Genomic DNA, 21,830 nt, shown 5'->3' with positions numbered 1-21,830 from the left:
TTTAAGATTGTAACTGAACCAGTGCACAGAAATGACCAACACACACTCTTTGTTTAGTTAAACAAATTAAGCTTTCAAAAAGACTACATTTATTGAGTTTTTTTTAGGGTGAATTCAGGTAAATGATTCACATACAGTACAAACCAAAATGTTTTTTGTGTTTACCCAGATTTATAAACATGTTCAAACGAGAATCAGTAATTAATTCAAATGTAGGTTGCTGTCTAAATGATCCACACACATAAAGACACATTCCAATTCTGTATTTATTGATTGTGATGTCTGTCTTGCATGAATTAAGAGTACTGAGTACATGGCAAAGAGTAAAATAGAAAAACATTATTATTTAGTCATGAGAGCAGCACCATAATAATTTGAAAATCCATGCTGAGATTATTCTCAGTTCTTCCTCTGAACTCTTCGTTTGTGTGGAAGAGCATATCCTCCATCTGCTCAAGATCTACAGTGTGAATCACTGACCCCCCAAAATCACACGACAGAAATATTTTAATACATTGCTGTAAATTGCATATAGAGGAATGAATGGATGAATGAATGAATGAATGAATGAATGAATGAATGAATAGTTATATTTGCTTCTGCATGCAACTTTACCTTTGTGACACTGGAGGGCAGAAGAAAGCTACAATCGTTACGGAAACCCCTTATTCTTTTCTGCTTTTCTGGAAATTTCAGCTACTTTGCAGAACCTCACCTGAACAGATCTAATCATAAACACACCTTTGTATTCCATTTTATTTGTATATCAATCTATCTTTTTCACCTCGCTTCATTTTCAGTCTTTTCTAGTTCTAATTTTCAGCTATATTCAACTAGTGGTATGATACTAATATACCCACAATATATCAGTACCATATCGATATTAGACATTTTTAACATATCATTGCCTGTTGATATTATTTATTTAATTATGCTTGTTTACACAGTTAAAATTAATTTTTAAACCACTAATAATTGAATAACGCTGTTAAATGTAATCTTTAGTACATAAAATGTATTAAAGCCTTCAAAATATACTAAATTAACTTTATGATATCAGTATAAATTTGCATCTAAAAGATAAGGATCTAAAATACAGTATCATACAGTCTACTACATGTATATTATTTATTTATGCTCGTTGATTATCTAGTTTCATCAATGCAAGTAAGTTTGTCAGTAAGCACCAATGATTCACAAGCCATAAAAACCTAAATGTTTTTTGTGTTTACACAAATTTAGAATTTGTAATGAATTAAAATGTAGGTTGTTAATCAATGTTTTGCTGTCTAAATTGTATATCAGTACCGTGTTTGGTACTGGCTGATATTAGACATTTAATAATACTAATTTCCCCTATTTTTATACTCACTTAAAATTGATTTTTAAAAACACTATTAATTTATTAACAGTGGTAAATGTAATCCTTAGCAAATCACAAAATTATTATTCATTTTTATATTGTATATTATAATATTTTGATGCCTAAATTTGCTTGTTTAGGTTTTAGTTTCAATATCATTTTATAAATATTGTTTTATTGTCAAAATCATTTTATTTCAATATCAGCCAGTTATCGGTTATTAGTCATAACTCAAAAATAATTGTCAGCTTAATGCTATCACCCAGTTTTTTCGATATCAGTGCATTCCTAATGTAACCTCATTAAAAGGTAGTAATTTCAGTATGTAGATGGTGTTAAAGTTGGGTCTGAGAGAGAAAATGAGAGCAGAAGGGGGAGGAGAGGAGGGGAGAGGAGGGGAGGGACTGAGTGCACGCAGTCTGTGTGCTGTTTTCCCCACTTCTCTCTCTTTCCCTCTCCTCACTTCCATCCCTACTTGAGAAACAGTGCTTCACTGTACCGGTCGGACACCAGGTCCCTTTTCCCCTCATCCTGGATCAATCTTTTTCCTTCTCTCTTTTCTCCACCTGTATCATCCAGTTGGCTCTCTCTGCTTGTTCCAGATCCCCTTCTACCAAACACACACTCATCTCTCTTCCCTGTTGTTAATTTTTCCCCGTCGCCCCACTCTCAGTCAGCATGGTGAACAGATAACTGCTAAGCTGTTGAACATGGGCTCCTGCCTCTGCAAAGGTCACCAAGGTCAGTCTCTTCCTGATTGTATCTGAGTTTGTCTGTCTCTGTCCATCCTGCGTCCATCAACCTAACTGTTGGTCCGTCCGGTCTTCACGCTTATCTGTTTATCCACCTGTCTGCTTATCTCAAGCTTTTACATAATGCGTGAATGTGATAAAAATCACAGCTTATTCAAATATAATGCAAAATGAACACATGGAGTTGTGAGTGACTGAAATAAGTGCAGTCTATATAAATAAATTGTTTTATTGTTTGCTATTTTTTTTTAATACTAATGCTTACATACTGCACTGGAATTAAATATTACACAGCTTTTTGATACTTGATTCGGATTGGTCAATCGTGCCTCCCAGTGGTCTGATATTTCCTAATATTCGCCGTTGTCCATGGCAACGCTGTATATCAGTCAGCTCCTCCCTCGTAATTGGGGAGTTCCAACATTAATTTAAAACATATATAAATGTAAAGTAATTTATATTTATTTAATATATATATATATATATATATATATATATATATATATATATATGTGTGTGTGTGTGTGTGTGTGTGTGTATATATATATATATATATATATATATATATATATATATATATACAGGTACGATTATAAAATCATTCTCAATCAGTATTTAATTCCACATTTTTTAAATAATTTTCTGAGTAGTTGTGTATTAAGTGTTTTACATTTGTGGTATTTATTTTTTATTTATTTTTTTTATTTTTTTGATAAAGGCTGTCAATAGCTGCATCCCAAATAACACACTATATACACCATGCACTTATACACTATGTACTTGTGCACTATGTACTCAACCGTGTAGTGTATGAATTATGTAAGGTTATTTTGTCACTCATCAGATAGCACCCCTCCCTCTGCTTTAAAGCTGCAACACTTGAGAGCATGAAGAGTCCAGCATTCTTTTTTTTTTTCACTTAAGTGCATCATCCTGGTATTTAAAGTGCACTTTTTCTATTTGGAAATTTTCAGTGTGAACACACTACTCGCACTATTTATACTAAAAACTGGCACAGAATAGTGCATAAGTACGCCAACTGGGATGGACCTATATTGTACATTAATATGACTAAAATAATCATGAAATGATTAGTTTCATATCCACTAATTTATTTATGTTGTGAATAGATTTGTATATAAAGATGCAGATGTGTATCATATCAATATTTCATGTCAATGCAATTGTTTATTTGGTGAGTAGGCCTAGCCATGTTATAAGTGTATTAGCTAACAATTTAGTTTAGGGACCAGTTCTCACTATTAACTAGTTGCTTATTAGCATGCCTATTATTAACACATTGGCTGTTTATTAGTACTTATAAAGCACATATTCTGCATGACCATATTCTACATTCCAAATCTTAATACCTACATTTCCCAACTACCATAATTACTATTAATAAACAGCAAATTAGTAGTTTACTGAGAGAAAAAAAAAAGTATAGTTAATGGTTTGTTAATAGTGAGAATTGGACTTTAAAATAAAGTGTGACCGTGTATTAAACTCGGTCCAATCTGTTTTGCTATAATGGCTCTTTCACCTACATAAAGAGTATAACAATTATAGCAATTCTTATATCAATATTTTATGTCCACTTATTTTGTGAATATCTGTGTACATCATATCTTACATAATGACTGTTTTCCTACACTGAGGGATTTATTTTAGTTATTTGTCGCTAAATTCACAGGCCAAACAGAACCAGTTGTTGACGCTGGAGTAGCACAGCTAATTCTGAGAAGTTACCTCTGAGCGCCGGAGGGAAATTATTCTGTTCTCATTTGTATCATCCCATCTGAATAGGACAAGTGTATTATGAATCGCAAGCCAGCGAGACAGCTCAATCTGGGTACACAGATGTACTGTCATAGTATTTACAAATGAAGTCTAAGGTAAGAGGTGACATTTCATCCTCAAGGTGTCCTCCAAGGAAATGGCACCGGTGAAGTGGATGATTTGTAAATCCCAGGGAGCGGAGGGTAGTGTTTGTTCGTCTGAGTCCTGTGGGGGTTAGAAGGTCCAGGGCTCTGTAGCTAAGGCGGAGCATGGAGTGCGACATGCCAGGATCAAAACTGATGTATAATGCATATGTGAGATGGATGGAGTTTCACCGTGATGAATGGGACGTGGGTTGTAGAGGGGGAGACACGCACAAGGTGTGACACTGTAAAGGTCAAGCTTTGTCAGTTGATACCTATTAGCAAATAACATGCTGGCGGGAGCCCGAAGCTCCACAGGTCTGAGATTAGCCGTCCTCTTCGAGGTCTAACCTCAATGAGATACAGCCGGTGACGAAAAATGTGCTCTCGAACATTGGGGATCCCCAGGGAGGTGTTGTCAAGACAATCTCTTGTTGCTATGGAAACAGAGCAACAGTAGTGAGTCCCGTCCATCCACTCCAGATCAAACTGCTGCACACACACACACACACACACACACACACACACACACACACACACACACACACACACACACACACACACACACACACACACACACACACACACACACACACACACTGTTATCTGTCACTGGAAATATATTATATAAACAGTTGTTTGCAATTAACAATCAACACATTTTGTCTCTCTAGAGCTGCAAAGTGGCCAGCAACTCCCCCTGGAAGAGCTTCACTCGGACGCTGAAGGACAGCCCATCTTTAAGGTGTGTTTTGTCACAAAAATCAAAAGTGGGAGTGTATATGAAGATGTATAAATGTCAATGATACATGGGAGCGCTTTCACACTCTGAATGTGTAAGATCTGGTAAAAGTTTCTTGTTAGGTGTAATTAGCACCTGTGATTCACTTGCAAATGTGATTTCTGAAAGGTTTTATTTGGTATGTTAGGCTGTCTTCTGTTTCCTGTCTTGTCGTGTTATTTTAGGGTAACCATCAGCCCTACAATGGCAGCATGTCAGATAAAAGGAGCAGCAGCGGGTATGACATTGGAGAATTGGCTACATCTTCCCTGCTGGGTGAGGAGCAAAGAGCACATGTTAGGCGCTGTCACAGTGTGTGTTGTTTTGCTAGGTTTTTGCTATCGTTCGGAATCATTCGTCTGAATCAGAAGAGCAGTCAACCTTTACAGAAGCTTGCTAATGTAATTTCCTTCTGCCTGCATATCTCTCATTTATGAACAATCTCTCTCTCTCTCTCCTTCTCTAGTGCCTCTTTAGCCACCTGTTTCCTTTCCTGCCTGTTTTTTTTTTTTTTTTTGCTCAATTTCTCCAGGCCCACTCTTTTCAGAAAGTTAATTACAGAGACTAATAATGTGTTATGGGTTTTTAAGCTTTTCCAAAGAACATTTTTGATCATTTCAGTCTAATTATAAATGCAGTCACCAGATGATGAATATGTAAAATGAGGCAAAAAGAACCACAAATCTTTGATCGACTGCAAAAAATTCTAGAAATGCTATTAGGAGGATTAATTCATAAAACACGTCTCATGTGGAATGCAAATTATTGCTACTCCCAGTAATAGGTTTGTAAGGACTTGCATGACAATTAGGCCCAAAGTTTGTCTTTTAACTGCATTGGGCACAAAAAGTACAATAGTTTGTTTAACAAAAATTGGGGCATGTCTAAATAAAGTTTAAAACATATTTATAGTTTTGTAATTTACAATAAATATTAAAATATTGAAATAAACCTTAAACAAATAAATAAATAAACACATGCTTACAAAAAAGGATTGAAAATTAACCCTATATCACTCAATAAGGGCAATCCAGTTTGAGACCAAATGTTTGTTTGTAGTTCTTATAGTTCACCCAAAAATTAAAATTTGCTGTTAATTTGCTTACCAACAGGCCATCCAAGATGTGACTTTGTTCTCTTCAGCAGAACAGTAAAGAATATTTTTAGCTGAAACCACGGTCCTTGGTGTTTCATAAATACAAGTCCATGGCTATCGACACTTTAATAGTCAAAATAGCATATACATGCAAAATAAAATTGGTACCTGTTGCTCCTAGCAATATATTAAAACAAAATGAAAATTAATTTTACAAATTGTGTCAAAACTATGACATTCCTTTATGATTTTAATTGATTGACACAATTGTAAATGTGAAGACCTCTGAGGTGTTGCAGGCCAAAATGATAATTTTAAGAGGAAAAATACAGTTTTCATGCTAGGCTGTTACATAATTGTTCCTTTCACATAGCTAATATTTCTCAGAACATGGTATTTGTTCCTCTAATGCTTTGAAAAAAAAATGCAATGGGGCCCTAAAGTGTAACCATTGAAAATGTCTTCTGGTCCCTGCTTTCAGACACTAATCCTAAAAGGCTGTTCAGTTTTTGATGACTTTGGAGAGAATAAGCTCTACGTCCCTTTTTACCCAGACTTAGATTTATCCGTTCTCACTTTTGTCCCTTTTTAGCATCACCTCTTCACCTTCTTCCTCTTTTCATTTCTTTTATTTCATTTGATTTGCGCTCATGCTAATCCCTCCGATCTCCTCAGGACTGCTGGCCACTATTAAAGACCACATCACTAAGCCCACAGCGATGGCCCAGGGCCGGGTCGCTCACCTGATTGAGTGGAAGAGTTGGGGAGGAGAAGCGACGTCTGGAGGAGGCTGGTGTGGCTGGACGAGAGATGGTGGAGGACCGGGAAGTGTGGGAGCAGCACTGCAGGAGGACGAGCAGCTCTACTCCCACCTCACTGATGAAATCAAAGAAGCGCGATTTGCTGCGGGTTAGACAGCATTTATATATTTAACCTTTAACTACCCAGGTTTAAACTAATCTCTTCAGCCCTGCATAATAAGTATTATTGCAGTAATACCTCGATAATGTTGTTTAATGTACCTCATGAGTTCAGCATGATGGACATGAACAAATGTAGGGTTTTTCCATTTGTTCTTTCCACACTGATAGCTCCTCTTGAACGTCTCATTGTGATGTGTTGATGTTCATGTCGGTACTATAGCAACCAATGTAGATATACCGGATATTGACTACATTGTCTGATCAAACAGATCAGATATCATCACTTACAATATGACAGCGTCACTGGGGTGGTCTTTTTTAACTTGTGGCAGTAAACAACCACCTAGCAACCACACAGCAACATGGTAAAAACACTTTAGCAACCACATAACAATGCCCTGGCATTGACTTTGTAAATTTGTAACTGCAAAATCTGCTACTGTTTTCTTCACAAGTGTAAATTTCAGATCTTACTCTGAAGGATTTCTGTTTTTTAATTAATAGTTCACCTTAAAATAAAAAATAGCTGAAAATGTAATCACCCTCAAGACATCCAAGATGTAGATGAGCTTCTTTCTTCATTGGAACAGATTAGCATCACTTGCTCACTGATGGATCCTCTGCAGTGAATGGGTGCCGTCAGAATGAGAGTACAAACAGCTGATAAAAGCATCACAATAATCCACAAGTACGACTCCAGTCCACCAATTAACATCTCTTGAAGTGAAAGGCTGCATTTTGGAATAAACAAATTCATCCTTAAGACGTTTTTAACTTTAAACTGTTGCTTCCAACTAAAATACAAGTCCTCTATTCATAATATTACTTTCTCAAATGAAAAAGTTGTCTTGGTTAAATTGGGAGAGAAATATGCAACAAACATGCAGCTTTTCACTTCACAAGTGATTGACTGAAGTCCTGTTGATCACTTGTGGATTATTGTGATGCTTTTATCAGCTGTTTGGACTCTCATTCTGACGGCACCCATTCACTGCAGAGGATCCATTGGTGAGCAAGTGATGTAATGCAAAATTTCTCCAAATCTGTTCTGATGAAGAAACAAACACATCTACATTTCAGATGGCCTGAGGGTGAGTACATTTTCAGCAAATTTTAATTTGCTGAAAGACAGGTGTGAAATACCACTTTTGGTCTTGAATATTCATTTAAATGTTAAAAGTTCCTTCATAGGACATGAGTGATAAAAAACAGTTGATGTAAGTGCATATTTCTTACGGATAATTCAGTTGTTTCTTTCTGGTCCTCTCTGTATATGTGATGTCTCTCTTCCTCTCACAGGTGTGGCGGAGCAGTTTGCTCTGGCTGAGGCAGCGATGAATGCCTGGTCGTCCCAGGATGTTGAAAATAGAGCTATAGGCAGTACAATTCCAGTACAAGGTATTAATTCCACTGTTTTTATTCCTATAAAGAACCTTTTTTTGCAATGGAAAGGTTCTATGAATGTTAAAGGTTCTTTATGGAACTACAGATACCAATAAAGAGCCCTCATTTTTAAGAGTGTAGATGTAACCATGCTGAAAAGATCAGCTTCACTGGTCACCATTATTAAAGTCCCTATGAAATCTGTTTTATTTCCCCCTCAAATTCTTCCATTTTATTTTTTCTGCATTTCATTTTTTCTATTGTATTTTTTCTAGACTATGTTTTAATGGTTACATAAAATTGTATTAATCAAAAAGCAGGTCTAATTAATTGAAACCATGAACATAAGCATTTTTAAAAGTTTAACAAAAATTACATTTCAAGGCCCTATGAAATATGTTTCCCCCCAAATTTTGTTCAAATTTAGTTATATTAAAAAAGCATCATCAAAAGCATCTCTAAATCTTTGATGTTATAATTTTTATTTTATTTTTTCACTAATTAAGTGTGTATTTACATTTTTCTGGTAAGTAAATTCTGGTAACTCATTTTTCTGGTATATGTTTCTTAAAAATAATGTTTTAATAAAAATGTATTATTAGAAGTAGTATCATTACATTAAGTAATATATTTCTGTCACAATTTCTTCAAGTTAAACCAAACTTTTATTTTTCATTATTATGAAGACCTTGAAGTTTCTCTTTTTATATGATATGATGACAGTTTTTCACACAGAGACATGCAGAACATGCAGCATTCATATTCAAATGGTATTTTTGCAGCTTAATATCCACAGACACTAGTCCATATCACATTTTGATTTAAATGTACTGACCTACTGATTTATTCATCCAAAGCTTGGCAAATTCCGTGACATTCTGCGTTATACAATAAATTTCATTTTTATGACTGGATTTCGTCATTCTGCCTGCGTTTAACTCATAGGGAAATCATAGGGCCCTAAGTATTTATCTGTGTTAGCTGGCCCGTGTGAAAATATACTGGCTGTTCGGGGTCCACTAGCAGAACCTGTAAATGGAAATAGTCTTTTTGAAGACTCGCAACTTACTTAACCATATATTATTATATATTATCCAATTTATATTATATTTACATTCACATCCCTTCAATAAAAGTAGCACAGTACATTCTGACCACCTGGTTCATCTCACACTGTCCCAGCTTATATAAAAATACTGTTATTTCATTACAAGAGGATGATAGCCCTCATGTGGTAAGCACAGAATAATGACAAATGGCCTGTTTAGCCAGGTGCAAAAAACATTTTACTCTGGTACTGGTGAGTCTTTCAGCCAGACGCATGAATAAATGACTGCAAAACAGAAATGTCTGAATGTGTCTGGGACACGATGACTCTTGGATCGAGCAGATCAGAGCTCTATATTGAGTTGGGATTTAATGAGCTTATTCATTTATGCTATAATTTTCATTCTAGGAGATGTGTGTGCTTGAGGTCTTTTTAATTTCTGCTCTCACAATGATGACGATGTCTTCACAGAGCCCGAGGGCCTCTATCTTTCTCACTTCCTGTTGGATGGAGGGAGTCTGGGTGTTCCTCAGCACCTGTACAGAATGCACACTGATGACACCAGCTCTCTGGCACCTTCTCATCCTCCTCAGTCTCATTCCCCCAGTCATTCTCATTCTCCGCTGGACACACAACGTCCACCGCAGGAGCAGAGGATCTCGCCGATGGAAGGGTCCGTGCGACACGCAGACAGCATCTCCCTGTCGGAGGATGAGGTTTTTTATAACTGAAATTTTGATGATGACAGTGGAATGAAAAAAAGAAAAGGTTTTTCATCTGTTCTTTGTGTTCGCTGAGAAGCGTATGAGGTTACGTCTGGGGTTATTGCTTTACCATTAAAGTATAGCCACAGCTGAGCTCTTTGACAAGCAATGAACGCGGGGATCGTTGCACACGCCAACATATTATTTTCATATCACGTTGCCTTTTTGCAATGATGATGGAGATTGGACTTTATGTTAACAGGGTCAGACCAATTACGTTTAGAATAAGGTAAAAGGTCATCGCACATGAATGCATCTAAAAATCGACATCGTCAGAGGGGTGATCAATGCCCTTTCACCTTCCACTGAGTGTTTGTAGATATTTGCAGCAGCCTTTCACAAAGAAGCAGAGGGCTATTAGCTCTATAGACTGAAGAAGAAAGAGCCAAAATAAAACATGCTTTCATCTCCACAGACATTTTCCTGGTGCATTTCCACCAAGAATGACTCAATGGGACTACAGAGGTGAATAGGATTCTTTTGTGAGGACTCTGGAGGGTGAAAGTGACTTATGCCTTTGAGCAAAGCCACAGATATTACTTGGGACAGTGAGGTGGAGATTTTAACGATTTTTCATATTGCTAAATGTTTCCATGGAGATTTTGAGTATAAAACATCTAAAACAGCAAATGACTACGTGTATCCTCAAAGCTGAAGTGTGTAATTTTAATAACCTCACCAAACAGAACTGCACAATATTATAAAAAAGGGGGTATGGTCACAATTGCCACAGATTTATAAGTACATGTATATGTAGAACTGAAAAAAGTATTACAACAGACTTGCCTCCAGACTGTGTTAATGATTGTGTCAACCAATTTGTGCAATCTTTTGTATGTGAAAGATTATGATTTAATCTTTAAAAGATCTATTGAGGCAGAAACCGCTTGCTAACAAGAAAATTCTTGTGTGTTCTTGCGCGTCTGAGCTGGAATAACAATCATCTGCCTTTTCTCCGTAATTAGCCCTATTCACACTCCACTGACAAAGAAATGGAAAGAGTGAGATAGTGAGGGATGAGGTAGAAGAGAGGAATCAGGGACAGAGGGGATTATAGTAAATGCAGACTCGAGAGAGGAGGCTGTTGAGAGGTGGAATGGTCAAGTGTTATCATGCTCCTGCAGGGTCTTTTAATAGAAGTTTACACAGTGTGTGATCCTCGTGTGGTGTCAGATAATGTGTGTGACTGCTTTGGTGCTCCAGGGGAGGTTCTGAAGTAGGATTTAATTGTTGATAGAGGCTCTGGGGCAATGAGCAGAATTTAAATTGTGTTTGTAACTGGAATTCAATTTCAAAACAATATATTAAGGAACAATCCATGAATTTAAATGAATTCTTATAAAACCTTTTCTAAGAAAAAAGCACAATGAACGAAAAACAGAAAAGAACAGAATTGGGATGGTTGAGAAATTAAAAGAAGGACATTTATTACTGAAGCCTTTGTTCTGTTCTTTCATAAAGCCAACAAGGTTACAAAAAGATATCTATTTTCATTCCAACTCTAGACATGTACATCTTATTATACAGACTCTTTTATATGATTTTGATTGAAATCCATGAACATATAAAAGTGTTGACAGGCAAAAGTCCATCTGGAGGCTGGAGCCGATAGCCTTGTTGGCAACGTGCAGACATATGTGACCCTGGAGCACAAAACCTTTAAAAAAGTCTTAGGTTGCTGGGGAATATTTGTAGCAGTAGCCAAAAATACATTGTATGGGTCAAAATGATCGATCTTTCTTTTATAACAAAAATCATTAGGATATTTTGTAAATTTCCTACCGTAAATATTTCTAAACTTCATTTTTGATTGGTAATGAGCATTGCTAAGGACTTCATTTGAACAACTTTAAAGGCAGAGAGACATCACATATACATAGAGGACCAGAAAGAAACAACAGAATTATCCGTAAGAAATATGCACTTACATCAACTGTTTTTTATGACTAATGTCCTATGAAGGAACTTTTAACATTTAAATGAATATTCATGACAATTTTTTTTTTGCATCCTCAGATTCCTGATTTTCAAATAGTTGTATCTTGGCCAAATATTTCCCAAACCATACATCAATGGAAAGCTTATTTATTCTGCTTTTAAATGATTTATAAATCTCAATTTTGAAAAATTGACACTTATAACTAGTGGAACAACTAATGATAAAATCACCCTGGTAAATAAAATTTTCATTAGTACCATAAACCTACATTTTAAAAAACTTTTAAAACTACATTTTAAGGTAGATCAGTGAGTCCTAAAATGTAAAATTTTACCATAAAAAGATGTTCAGCAAAGTGTTCTGGTGGTGGTTTTGCTATTTTTGTTATAAAGATTAGAATAAATAAAATATATATTACATTGGAGAAACTTCATCCCTGTTGTACCCTACTAAACTGCTGCCTCATTTCAAAAGATTTTGTTATTTCACTATGAATAATTATCCACATAATGACCCGAGTAAAATCACCAGCAGATGAAATGTTAATCAAAATGGCAAGCACAGATTGATGCCTGTCCTAGGTGTGTGATTCGATGTCTGAGCTAATTGTCCATGCATCAGACTTCCTTCGCCATCTCTTCTATTATTTTCTTCATCTGAAAGAAAAATTAGGTGTAATAAGAACATCCTAAACATACATATAGTCAGTGTGAGCGATGTATTCATCAGTATTTGCATTTTATAACGCCACACAGCCGTGCAGGCTGCTCTTATCACCTCTTTCCATGTGATGACGCCACACAACCGCCCACTCTCCGTTATAAACAGACGCTGCTCACCCGTGGCACTCATGATGCAATGAGCCTGACAGAACACACACAAACACACATTATTTAAAGGAACACCAGAAAAAAACATACTCATAATGTGAGATGAACCAGCTACCATTTATTCTCACTGTACTGTACCTGCTTTACAGTGCTTTCAGGAGTCAGATGTAGCCGCACAGGATGAATAGAACATACTTCCTCTAGTTGTTTACATAAAGCCTACAAGAAAAAAAGATTTAGTGATGATAAGCAGATATGTTACATGTCCGATTTTTGAGCCGAGAGGATTTTGAAAGTAACTTGAAAAAATGGTAACACTTTACAAAAAGGTTCCATAAGATACTTCATTAACTAACAATGTTCAGCAGATTTGTCACAGCATTTATTCAACTTTGTTAATGTTAGTTAATAAAAATAGAAGAGTTCACTGTTCAAAATGAACTTTATTGTAAAGTGTTACTAAAATTACTAGATAAATAAAAATGTCATGCTTTTAAAATAAATTGAGTCTCGTGTTCTTCAGTTCATTTTCTTAATTCCTGACAATTTGATCATCGTTTTACTTGCCCTCATGCTTTTTCCTGTAAAACACTGAAACAGTTCAGTCGCAGTTTTGCTTGATTTATTATTTTTAAAATTATAGTTTAATATTTGAACCTTGATCACCCTGCATACTAATTGAGTATTTTAAAGGGACAGTTCAACCAAAAATCAAAATACTGACATTCATTACAATTGGAATTGTTGAATAAATTCGTTATTTTTGTTTTCTTTGTGCACAAAAAGTATTCTCGTAGCTTCATAACATTACAGTTGAACCACTGATGTCACATGGACTATTTTAACAATTTCCTTACTAAATTTCTGGGCCTTGCGTTGCTGTCTATGCAGGGTCAGAAAGCTCTTGGATTTCGTCAAAAATATCTTAATTACATAACAGAAGAAAAAACAAGATCTTAAATAATTAAAAACACAATTTGTTTATTAATTAATGACAAATAACCCCAACTAAAACACAACACAAAACCTAACGGCATATGTTTCTATGGGATGAGTCACAAGTTTTAAAAGTTTACCCCAAACTGAAAATTCTGTCATCTTTTACTCTTATGTCATTCCAGACCTGTATTGTGTACATACTTTCTTCTAAAGATATTTTATAGATTGTTTCAAGTGTTTATGGCCTATATAATGGAAGTCAGTGGGGTCCAAAACTGCAATGAACTTCACTGACTGTCTTTGTTTTTGCAAAAAAAAAAAAAAAATACAAAAACTGAGAGACGACGTAGTGTCATTGCAAAAACACTGCACTCATGTGCGAGACACTAAAAATAAGTGAAACTCTACAACAGTGGTCAAAAACGTTGATCGTGTAGTGCATGTTTACATATGAAGTACCAGTTAAAAAGCACCACAGTACAATGCAAAAACAGTTTGTGTGAATTTAAAATATTTTTTCCTGTTTGCAACCTTAAAAATAAAGAAAAAAAGGCCCAAACTGAGAATCCAGCCTCGCAATTGAAATGATTTAATTATTCTTTCATTATTTTTATTATTCTTTCAGTAACTTGGCACAATTCTTGTTATGACTCAGCACATTATGACTTCAATTACCTCATTTCTATGCTGATGCAGATGCTCCCGCAGCTGTGATTTGTTGATTGTACCCAGGAGAATAGGGGAGTCTGGGAGACAAGGGAAAAAGTAAAAGACATGGTAAAGCCAGAGCCTCAGACTGTCAGACTGACTCAGACTCATTTCATTCAATAGCACCATCATTGTACTGTACTGGAACATTATTTTGAGGGTGCAGTCTTGAGTGTTTCTACTTTTCAGCACACAATCATTTGGCCTTTGGCCTTTATTGGCAAACATTTTGTTGGCTTTCACTCTCTTCTGTCAAACAACAAGGTGCCATTAAAGTCAAAGAGGTGCAATTGTGTCGTTGAGCTGGTGATATTTGTTTGACTTACCGTGAGAGTCCACCACAGGAAATTCATTGTCTGCACTGTCGTTTAGGATGTGCTTCAGACTCGCCAGTGTCTCTGTTCTCTCCAGAACAACTCCTGCTGGAATCACAAACTGCTTGATCTGAACATTGGCCAACCTGTAGGAGAGTGTTCATGATGAAAACAGTTTACTATCCAGCCATCACTGCCTTGATGTCTCTCCTCAGAATCTTGATTTGCAGGCTGTGTCATCTCAAGAAAAATGCAGTTTAATTTCAAGTCATAACACGGTGGAGCCTGAAGGCAGACGAGCAGACATTTACTCACTTTGGACAAGCGCGGATGAGAGAGGGCAAGTGTGGGAGCTTTTTAATAAGGGATATGCCGTCGTAGAAAGATGGACGGTGCTTTGCACGAGCCACTGCGTTGGATACCAGCGTGGCAACCAGAGCGGGGACGGCGTGAGAGCACTGGCCGGTCATTTCCAGAGCCAGTAGAGCAGGAGAGAGTGTGTGTGTCACAGCTCCAGAGAAGGCAGCTGCTCCTGTACACACATATATGCACAGCAAAATATGGCCCCATCAATACATTTAAACAGGCCTTATCATCTCTGTGAGCCTACAGTGTTGATAATCCCCTGTCAGAAAGTTGACAGGATAATATGTTTGTTTACCTGCTAGCGCATAGCCACCTGGGTTTATCAAACTTTTTGCTGATGAGATTCCATCTGAGAGGAAATAGGCTGAGCCCTCGCCTACCAAACGCCCCACCGCAGCACCTAAAACAGACAAATGCTGTTTCAATGGGGCATTTTTAAAATAGCTTTTGGTCTGGATTCACTGAAAACTGCATATGGTTAAACTACTATTTAAAATAATAAATTATAAACTATTATAACCATATTTTGCCAACTACCATTGAGTGTAGATGGCTAAAGATATTTAGCAGAACAAAGGATTTTATTTCATTTTGTTTCATTTATTTGTTTCTTTTATTTTATTTAAATTAGTTTCAATACTTTAATTATTATGTTATTATTAGTTATTTAATTTTACTTATTTTTATTTCTGTACATTTTCTCATTTTTATTTTCTAAAAAACATTCTTTGTTTTTCAAATACATGTTTTTCAAAATGTTTATTTTTATTTTTGAATTTTTATTTAATTTTTCAAATATTCCAATATTGTTATTTATTTGTTTCAGTATTGCATCATATTTTATTTACTACACATTTATTTTATAATAATAATCATAATAATGACTTTGCATTTTGCATTTGCATTTTAATTACTATTATATATTTGTTTGTTTGTTTGCAAATAGTATGTAAATCCCATGATATGATGACCTAATGACCTACCGTAAACAAATACTGGCATGAAATAGCCAGCAGGTAAAGGCAAAGTGCAAGCCACGACCAACAGCCCAACCTTACAGAGAAATCATGAAATCAGCTTATGAGAACTTTTTAAACTCTTGGACAAGCAGTTTATGACCACAGTAATAATTATTGCTACTTAATTGCTACTTTAAAAGTAATACTCATTTAATTTCACCTTTGCGGTAATGAAAAACCCTAGTGTTTGGAAGTAACTCTTGCCAGGTGGGTTCCATGCCTGCCAGAATGTTTTCTGAGGTTCTGGCAGGGCAGATGCATTCTGGGAAACGCTGTACCAGGAAGTGTCGTCTAACAGTGAGGTAAGTAGCTGCTTCATTGTGAGCTGTTAGAAAACAAGGAGAAATTGAAGGTAAACACATAAACAGATAAGTTTGATATACAGCCAGTGTTCTATAAATAGGCCTATCCTCACCTCAGAAGCTATGAAATGTCCCGCCGAGTGATAAAACGTAAAGCAGGCGAGGAGAAATGCCACTATGGCTGAATAAAGTGACTTTCTGGATAAGATTATGAATTCAAACAAGAAGCAGCTCTGGGTTAGATCACAACAAATATCTCCAGGCATCCAATCAAAAGACAAACATCTGCTGTCAACATACAGTGGTGTCCATAAATCTGAGACCATGTTGCAAATCAAGGATTAAAAATCTAATGTGAACCTGGAAAAAGCATCTTTTATGAGTGAAGACTTAAATATTTAAAGTTACACATTGCTATTCTGAACTGAATTCCATTAAACTAGAAAAACAAATGCAAAATAGAAGCAGTAGTGGTCTCACACATAAGAAAGAAAGAAAGAAAGAAAGAAAGAAAGAAAGAAAGTCTATCAAATTGTACAATATGATTTCCAGTCTGTGGGAATAAATCTTTCATCTCACTCTGTTGCTAGAAGTCTGCTGATGGGTTTGTTTGTTTTGACAAAACGCAGAGCCCAGCGATGACAGAATAAATAAATACAGCTGAGAATACTGCAGAACAGCCTGAATCAGAGGAAAACATAATCAGAACAATTACTGCTTCATGAATGCTAATAACATAAACCCAACCCCTGAGGTAACAGATATGAGTAAGCAGTATTTAACTTATGACTGTCCATCACCAACATGAGAACTTACCCAAGCAGAACGAAAATAAATATTTCAAAAGGCTGGTAGGGAAGATCAGAAGAAAAGCTGGTTTTAAACAGGGCCTGGATGGTTTCTGTGGACATACATCAAAGAAATATTGAATCAGTTCCCTCATATATCCTTTTAAATGAAACCAGATTACATAAATGTGGTATGATACTTTCAATTCAGTCATATCTAAATCAAATTCATTGCATCCCACAAGACTATCCGATAGCCTTAGAGCACTGTGGTGGATGAGATTACTATGAAGACACCACAAGCATCCGTTAGGGGGCGCTGTAGGTAGTGTAAACCTCTCACCTTGATCTGTACTACAGACAGAAAGCAGTCTGAAGGTGATTGCGCCGCAAGCCGCTGCAAAGAAGCAGGGACAATAATTTCTGACTGAATAATGAGTCCCCATCACTTCTATACTGAACAGAACACCTATGAAAAAGAAACAGAGATAATGCACAGGAAAAGGTCAACTGACAGACTGACTGACTGATGAGATACAGCAATAACTTTGTGTTTGTTTAGTATTAAATAATAACATGGACCACAATGACGTCAACTCACCGCTGACTGGAGCCCCAAAACAGCTCGCGACACCCACCGCTGATGCCACAACCAGCATTTCTCCTTTAGCTGCTCTCTGGATTAACAGAGCCACAAGAGTATATACAATTTCAATCTGGTTCTCATAGTGGAAAATGCAAGTGGGCTGCGTGGTTCATGTATTGCAGTGCTGTTCAGCTACCTGTTTTCCACCACGGCAGGAAACATGCAGGCGACTCATGAACGCGCCCACCATGACAGATAAATGGACAAATGGACCCTATTGAGATGATAAATTGTACTGCAAAAGGTCAATATATTCAGAATGTCCATTTATCCATAAGCTCCACATATTTGCATGTAAGATAGGTTCTTACCACTTTGCCGAGAAACACTGTGCTGCCCGAAGCTAGTGTGCATATCAGGCCAAACAGTTTAGCAAAGAGATTGGAGAGGGACAGGTAATCTGGCATGTCCATCCCTAAGAGAATAGCCCTCGCCTCAGGAACACCAGAGCCTGAGGGGTCAAACACATTATGCATGACCAAATGCACCAGACAGCCCTTCTCAAGAAATACTCCTCATTTAGTATTAAACATGTCTGTGTTTAATATTATCAGCATAATCCAAAGAAATCATCTTTATTGCAGTTAATAAATCTTTGCCAGCAGAAGCGTCATGCCCATGTAGAACTGTTTTTTGAGCCAAGTGGATTATATTTAAATTATATATATTTGTATGTTTTAAACAAATTCAGTGAATATATTTACTTAAAATAATAATGGAAAATAAAATAATAATAAAATGTGAACTGATGCCCTCTTTTTTTTAACAGTGTACAAATGAATATCTAGCTGACCTGCAGAGAATGGGCAGATGCTGTGGGCGAAGCTGGTGGACAGAGCACAAAGACAGGCTGGGTAAAGCGTCCAGCAGAGGAACTGCAGCAGGTGGTGACCCTTCAGACATCTGTACAGCCACTGGTGAGCTAATAAGAGAGAATGACATGGGCTGAGGTTTAACAATGCGCGATAAACGCAAGAAGCGTCTAAGGTCAGGTCTGTTTTTGAAAGACCTTGCTCCACTCAGCTGCTAGAATGTTTCAGTGCTCAAACAGTTAACTGCCCCACTTGCATCTGTTTATAAATTGTGTACGAATCATTTTTGAGTGACATGGTGGAACCGCTCACCATTCAGAAGCTTGGCTACAGTCATATCCATGAAGAAGCTCATTAGAGCCGTGATGATCCCTAACAGGGCATAACAGTACCACTCCATGCTAGCAAAAAACACCAGAACCTTCTTCACATACAGCACACACTCTGCCCAAATGAAAAGAACATAAATTACAGATGATAAATATGAGTTTACAGCATTGAGGCTTGATAAGGTGAGATCATCGATGACGGAGGAAATGATCCACCTCACCTCTGATTCGTGACCGCGATTCTTGCCATGGTTTCCGTGAACATTCATTAGAGCTGATTAGCTTTTCCTCTGTCTTATCTTGGTCTGTCTTATCTTCATCGGTGCACTGTTCTTCATTTTCATCAAGACGCTTTACATTTACACAAGTCTCATCCATTGTCTAAAATGCAACATGTGAGCTCTTAATTATATTTTTCAAAAAGAGATATTTTGAAGAATATTGTTGACCAAACAGTTGATTGATATCCATAGTTTTTTTCCACACTATGGAAGTCACTGGCTACCGTCAACTGTTTGTTTACCAACATCCTTCATTAATGTCTTTTTTTCTCAACAAAAGAAAGAAACTCAAACAGGTTTGGAACAACTTGAGGGTGAGTAAATGATAAAATAAAGTGATATGGCAACGCTGTATGACAACCACTCACTGTGCTATTAATCCACAAAGCAGAAGCTAAAAACATAAAATATTAATCATTGTTTCACGTCCACACATTTGTCATTTTTGGTGAGTTGCCATGTAAGAAGCAGGATATTATAATGTCCGACTGACTTCACATTATTCCCAAAAATGAGAAAACAGATACTCCAAAAAATTCTGAATGATTTAATGGCAACTCAAAGTCATTTGAAAATTGAAAAATAAACTTTAAAGAGAGCTCACCTTTCAGCCCGTTGACTCATTCCACATGAAAGACCGTTGAGGTCAGAATCAACTCTGGCGTTACCAAATGTAGCTTGAAAGGAAAATTAAGCTTTAACTTATTTATGGTGCAGGTCCTCTCCTGCTTGCCTCTGGGCAGCCACTGAATTGGAACAATGTGAAATTCATTTTGATCTCACAAATGTCATTGAGACAAAGCTTGTTCTGGCCTTTTGGAACTTTTAATTAGGCAGTTAATGAAATGACCTGTGATGTGTTATGAATCATTGTTGTTAAGGCCGAGAGAGCAGGAAGTGATAGAACCCTACTGACCTTTAGAATTGTCATTAGGACTGTTATAACACTTGCATGCTTTAATGAGCCCTGGCAATATTTCTTAACAGGTGAAAAGAGAAGCATGAATTAGAAAGTGTACCAAGCTTTTCTCACGTGTTGCTTAATTTAGAATGTGATTGCCTCCTTATATGGCCTCCGTTTGAAGACTTATTCACATTGCATTAACCTTCGTTCAAGGTGAAAGCAATCACACACACCACACAAATTATTCACTTGACTCAATGTCGCACACAATCCTTCATTTTCACTGAGTTTCTTCATTTCCAGATCACACAGTGCTGTGGTGGAAATGCTTAATATTATAATTTCATCATGCAACAGTGCATTCTATTAAGCTGTTTCAGACAATAAAAACAATAATGCATAATTTGGGTCCTGTATTTAACAAAATATCAATACCATTTTATCCCTTACAATACAAAAATACAGTATATGGTAAAAACTGAAAAAAAATGAAATAATGCATTTCCATTTATGTATTTATAGCAATGAAGTAGAAACATACACTATATTTTTTATATGTAATAGCTTTTGAACACTCAGTTCATTCTTTTTTATATTAGTATTTCATATATGAAAACATATGTGATGGTAAATAAGAACAAAAGTGTTTACTAAGAACAAATATATATATATATATATATATATATATATATATATATATATATATATATATATATATATATATACATATACTGATATATAGACTGTTGCATGTCTTATTAAAGTCATGGCAACACATGGAAATATATCACAGTATATTTAATTGTGTGAATATTTCACACACACACACACACACACACACACACACACACACACACAAACACACAAATGTGAATGACTATGTAGTACATATATAGTTATACAAATGTATTTATACACACGGTAACACTTTATAATAATGTTCAGTTCTAAGTCGTAAGTTATCTATAAAAAGTGATATGTTAATATTTTTATCTATCATTTGTAGATTAAGTTATAATTCATTTACAAGTGATTAGATGATGATGAACTAATTATTAACTAATGATTTACAAATCTGTCGTAAGTTATCTATAAAAAATAGCATATCATGAAGTAATCAAACAGACCCTTAGTAAATGGTTAATAAGTTACTAGTTAATATATTATTGATCACTTACGATTCATTGAAATGTCAACATTGTACTGTCTCAATAAACATTTGTTAATCATTAACGAATGATGATTAAACCATCAGTAAATGATCGGTATATAATTAATGTATGTTTTGTTAAAGTTGTAAACTGGTCTGTTAAAAAGCATAAAAAATGCAATTATTCTAAAACAATTTTTTAAAAGAATAATAAATTATTTGCAGTCAAGGGAATAAACGTGTAAATGACTTACAGTCAGGGGATTCCAGTGGGTTGTCTTAAGCCCGTTTTCTCATCAGCACAGACTTCTCTCTTATCTAGTGTTAATGTAAAATTTACACCTGCAGAAAGCTTTATAATAATTTTTAATGCATCATTAACTTATCACTTATAAATGACTTACAACTGAACGTTATTATAAAGTGTTACCCTGCCCTCTGAAATTTATATTATAGTCACGTGATCAGCAC

The 21,830-nt window shown here is 35.9% G+C and overlaps 2 protein-coding genes across 2 annotated transcripts; one reads left to right on the top strand and one right to left on the bottom strand.

Annotated features, from left to right (window-relative positions):
* The first annotated feature begins 1,730 nt into the window (after window positions 1-1,730).
* Window positions 1,731-11,822, top strand: fam131c (family with sequence similarity 131 member C). The gene is made up of 6 exons (XM_042750810.1): window positions 1,731-2,104; window positions 4,712-4,782; window positions 5,004-5,094; window positions 6,590-6,823; window positions 8,137-8,235; window positions 9,740-11,822. The coding sequence occupies exons 1-6, from the start codon at window positions 2,074-2,076 to the stop codon at window positions 9,997-9,999; spliced, it is 786 nt and encodes a 261-aa protein (XP_042606744.1). The 5' UTR covers window positions 1,731-2,073; the 3' UTR covers window positions 10,000-11,822.
* Window positions 11,817-20,583, bottom strand: clcnk (chloride channel K). Its single transcript, XM_042750809.1, has 20 exons — window positions 19,910-20,583; window positions 19,246-19,405; window positions 19,008-19,139; window positions 18,677-18,805; window positions 18,195-18,334; window positions 18,020-18,097; window positions 17,839-17,914; window positions 17,581-17,706; window positions 17,266-17,350; window positions 17,029-17,130; window positions 16,563-16,647; window positions 16,308-16,472; window positions 16,112-16,181; window positions 15,424-15,528; window positions 15,078-15,294; window positions 14,775-14,908; window positions 14,416-14,486; window positions 12,940-13,020; window positions 12,749-12,835; window positions 11,817-12,627 (listed from the first exon to the last, which is right to left on the bottom strand). The coding sequence occupies exons 2-20, from the start codon at window positions 19,400-19,402 to the stop codon at window positions 12,589-12,591; spliced, it is 2,079 nt and encodes a 692-aa protein (XP_042606743.1). The 5' UTR covers window positions 19,403-19,405; window positions 19,910-20,583; the 3' UTR covers window positions 11,817-12,588.
* Between the last annotated feature and the right edge of the window lie 1,247 nt (window positions 20,584-21,830).

The sequence above is a fragment of the Cyprinus carpio genome, chromosome B23, assembly GCF_018340385.1.
Source record: "Cyprinus carpio isolate SPL01 chromosome B23, ASM1834038v1, whole genome shotgun sequence".
NCBI lineage: Eukaryota > Metazoa > Chordata > Actinopteri > Cypriniformes > Cyprinidae > Cyprinus > Cyprinus carpio.
The sequence above is the reverse complement of the archived record's forward strand: the minus strand, read 5'-3'. Positions and strand labels throughout refer to the sequence as shown.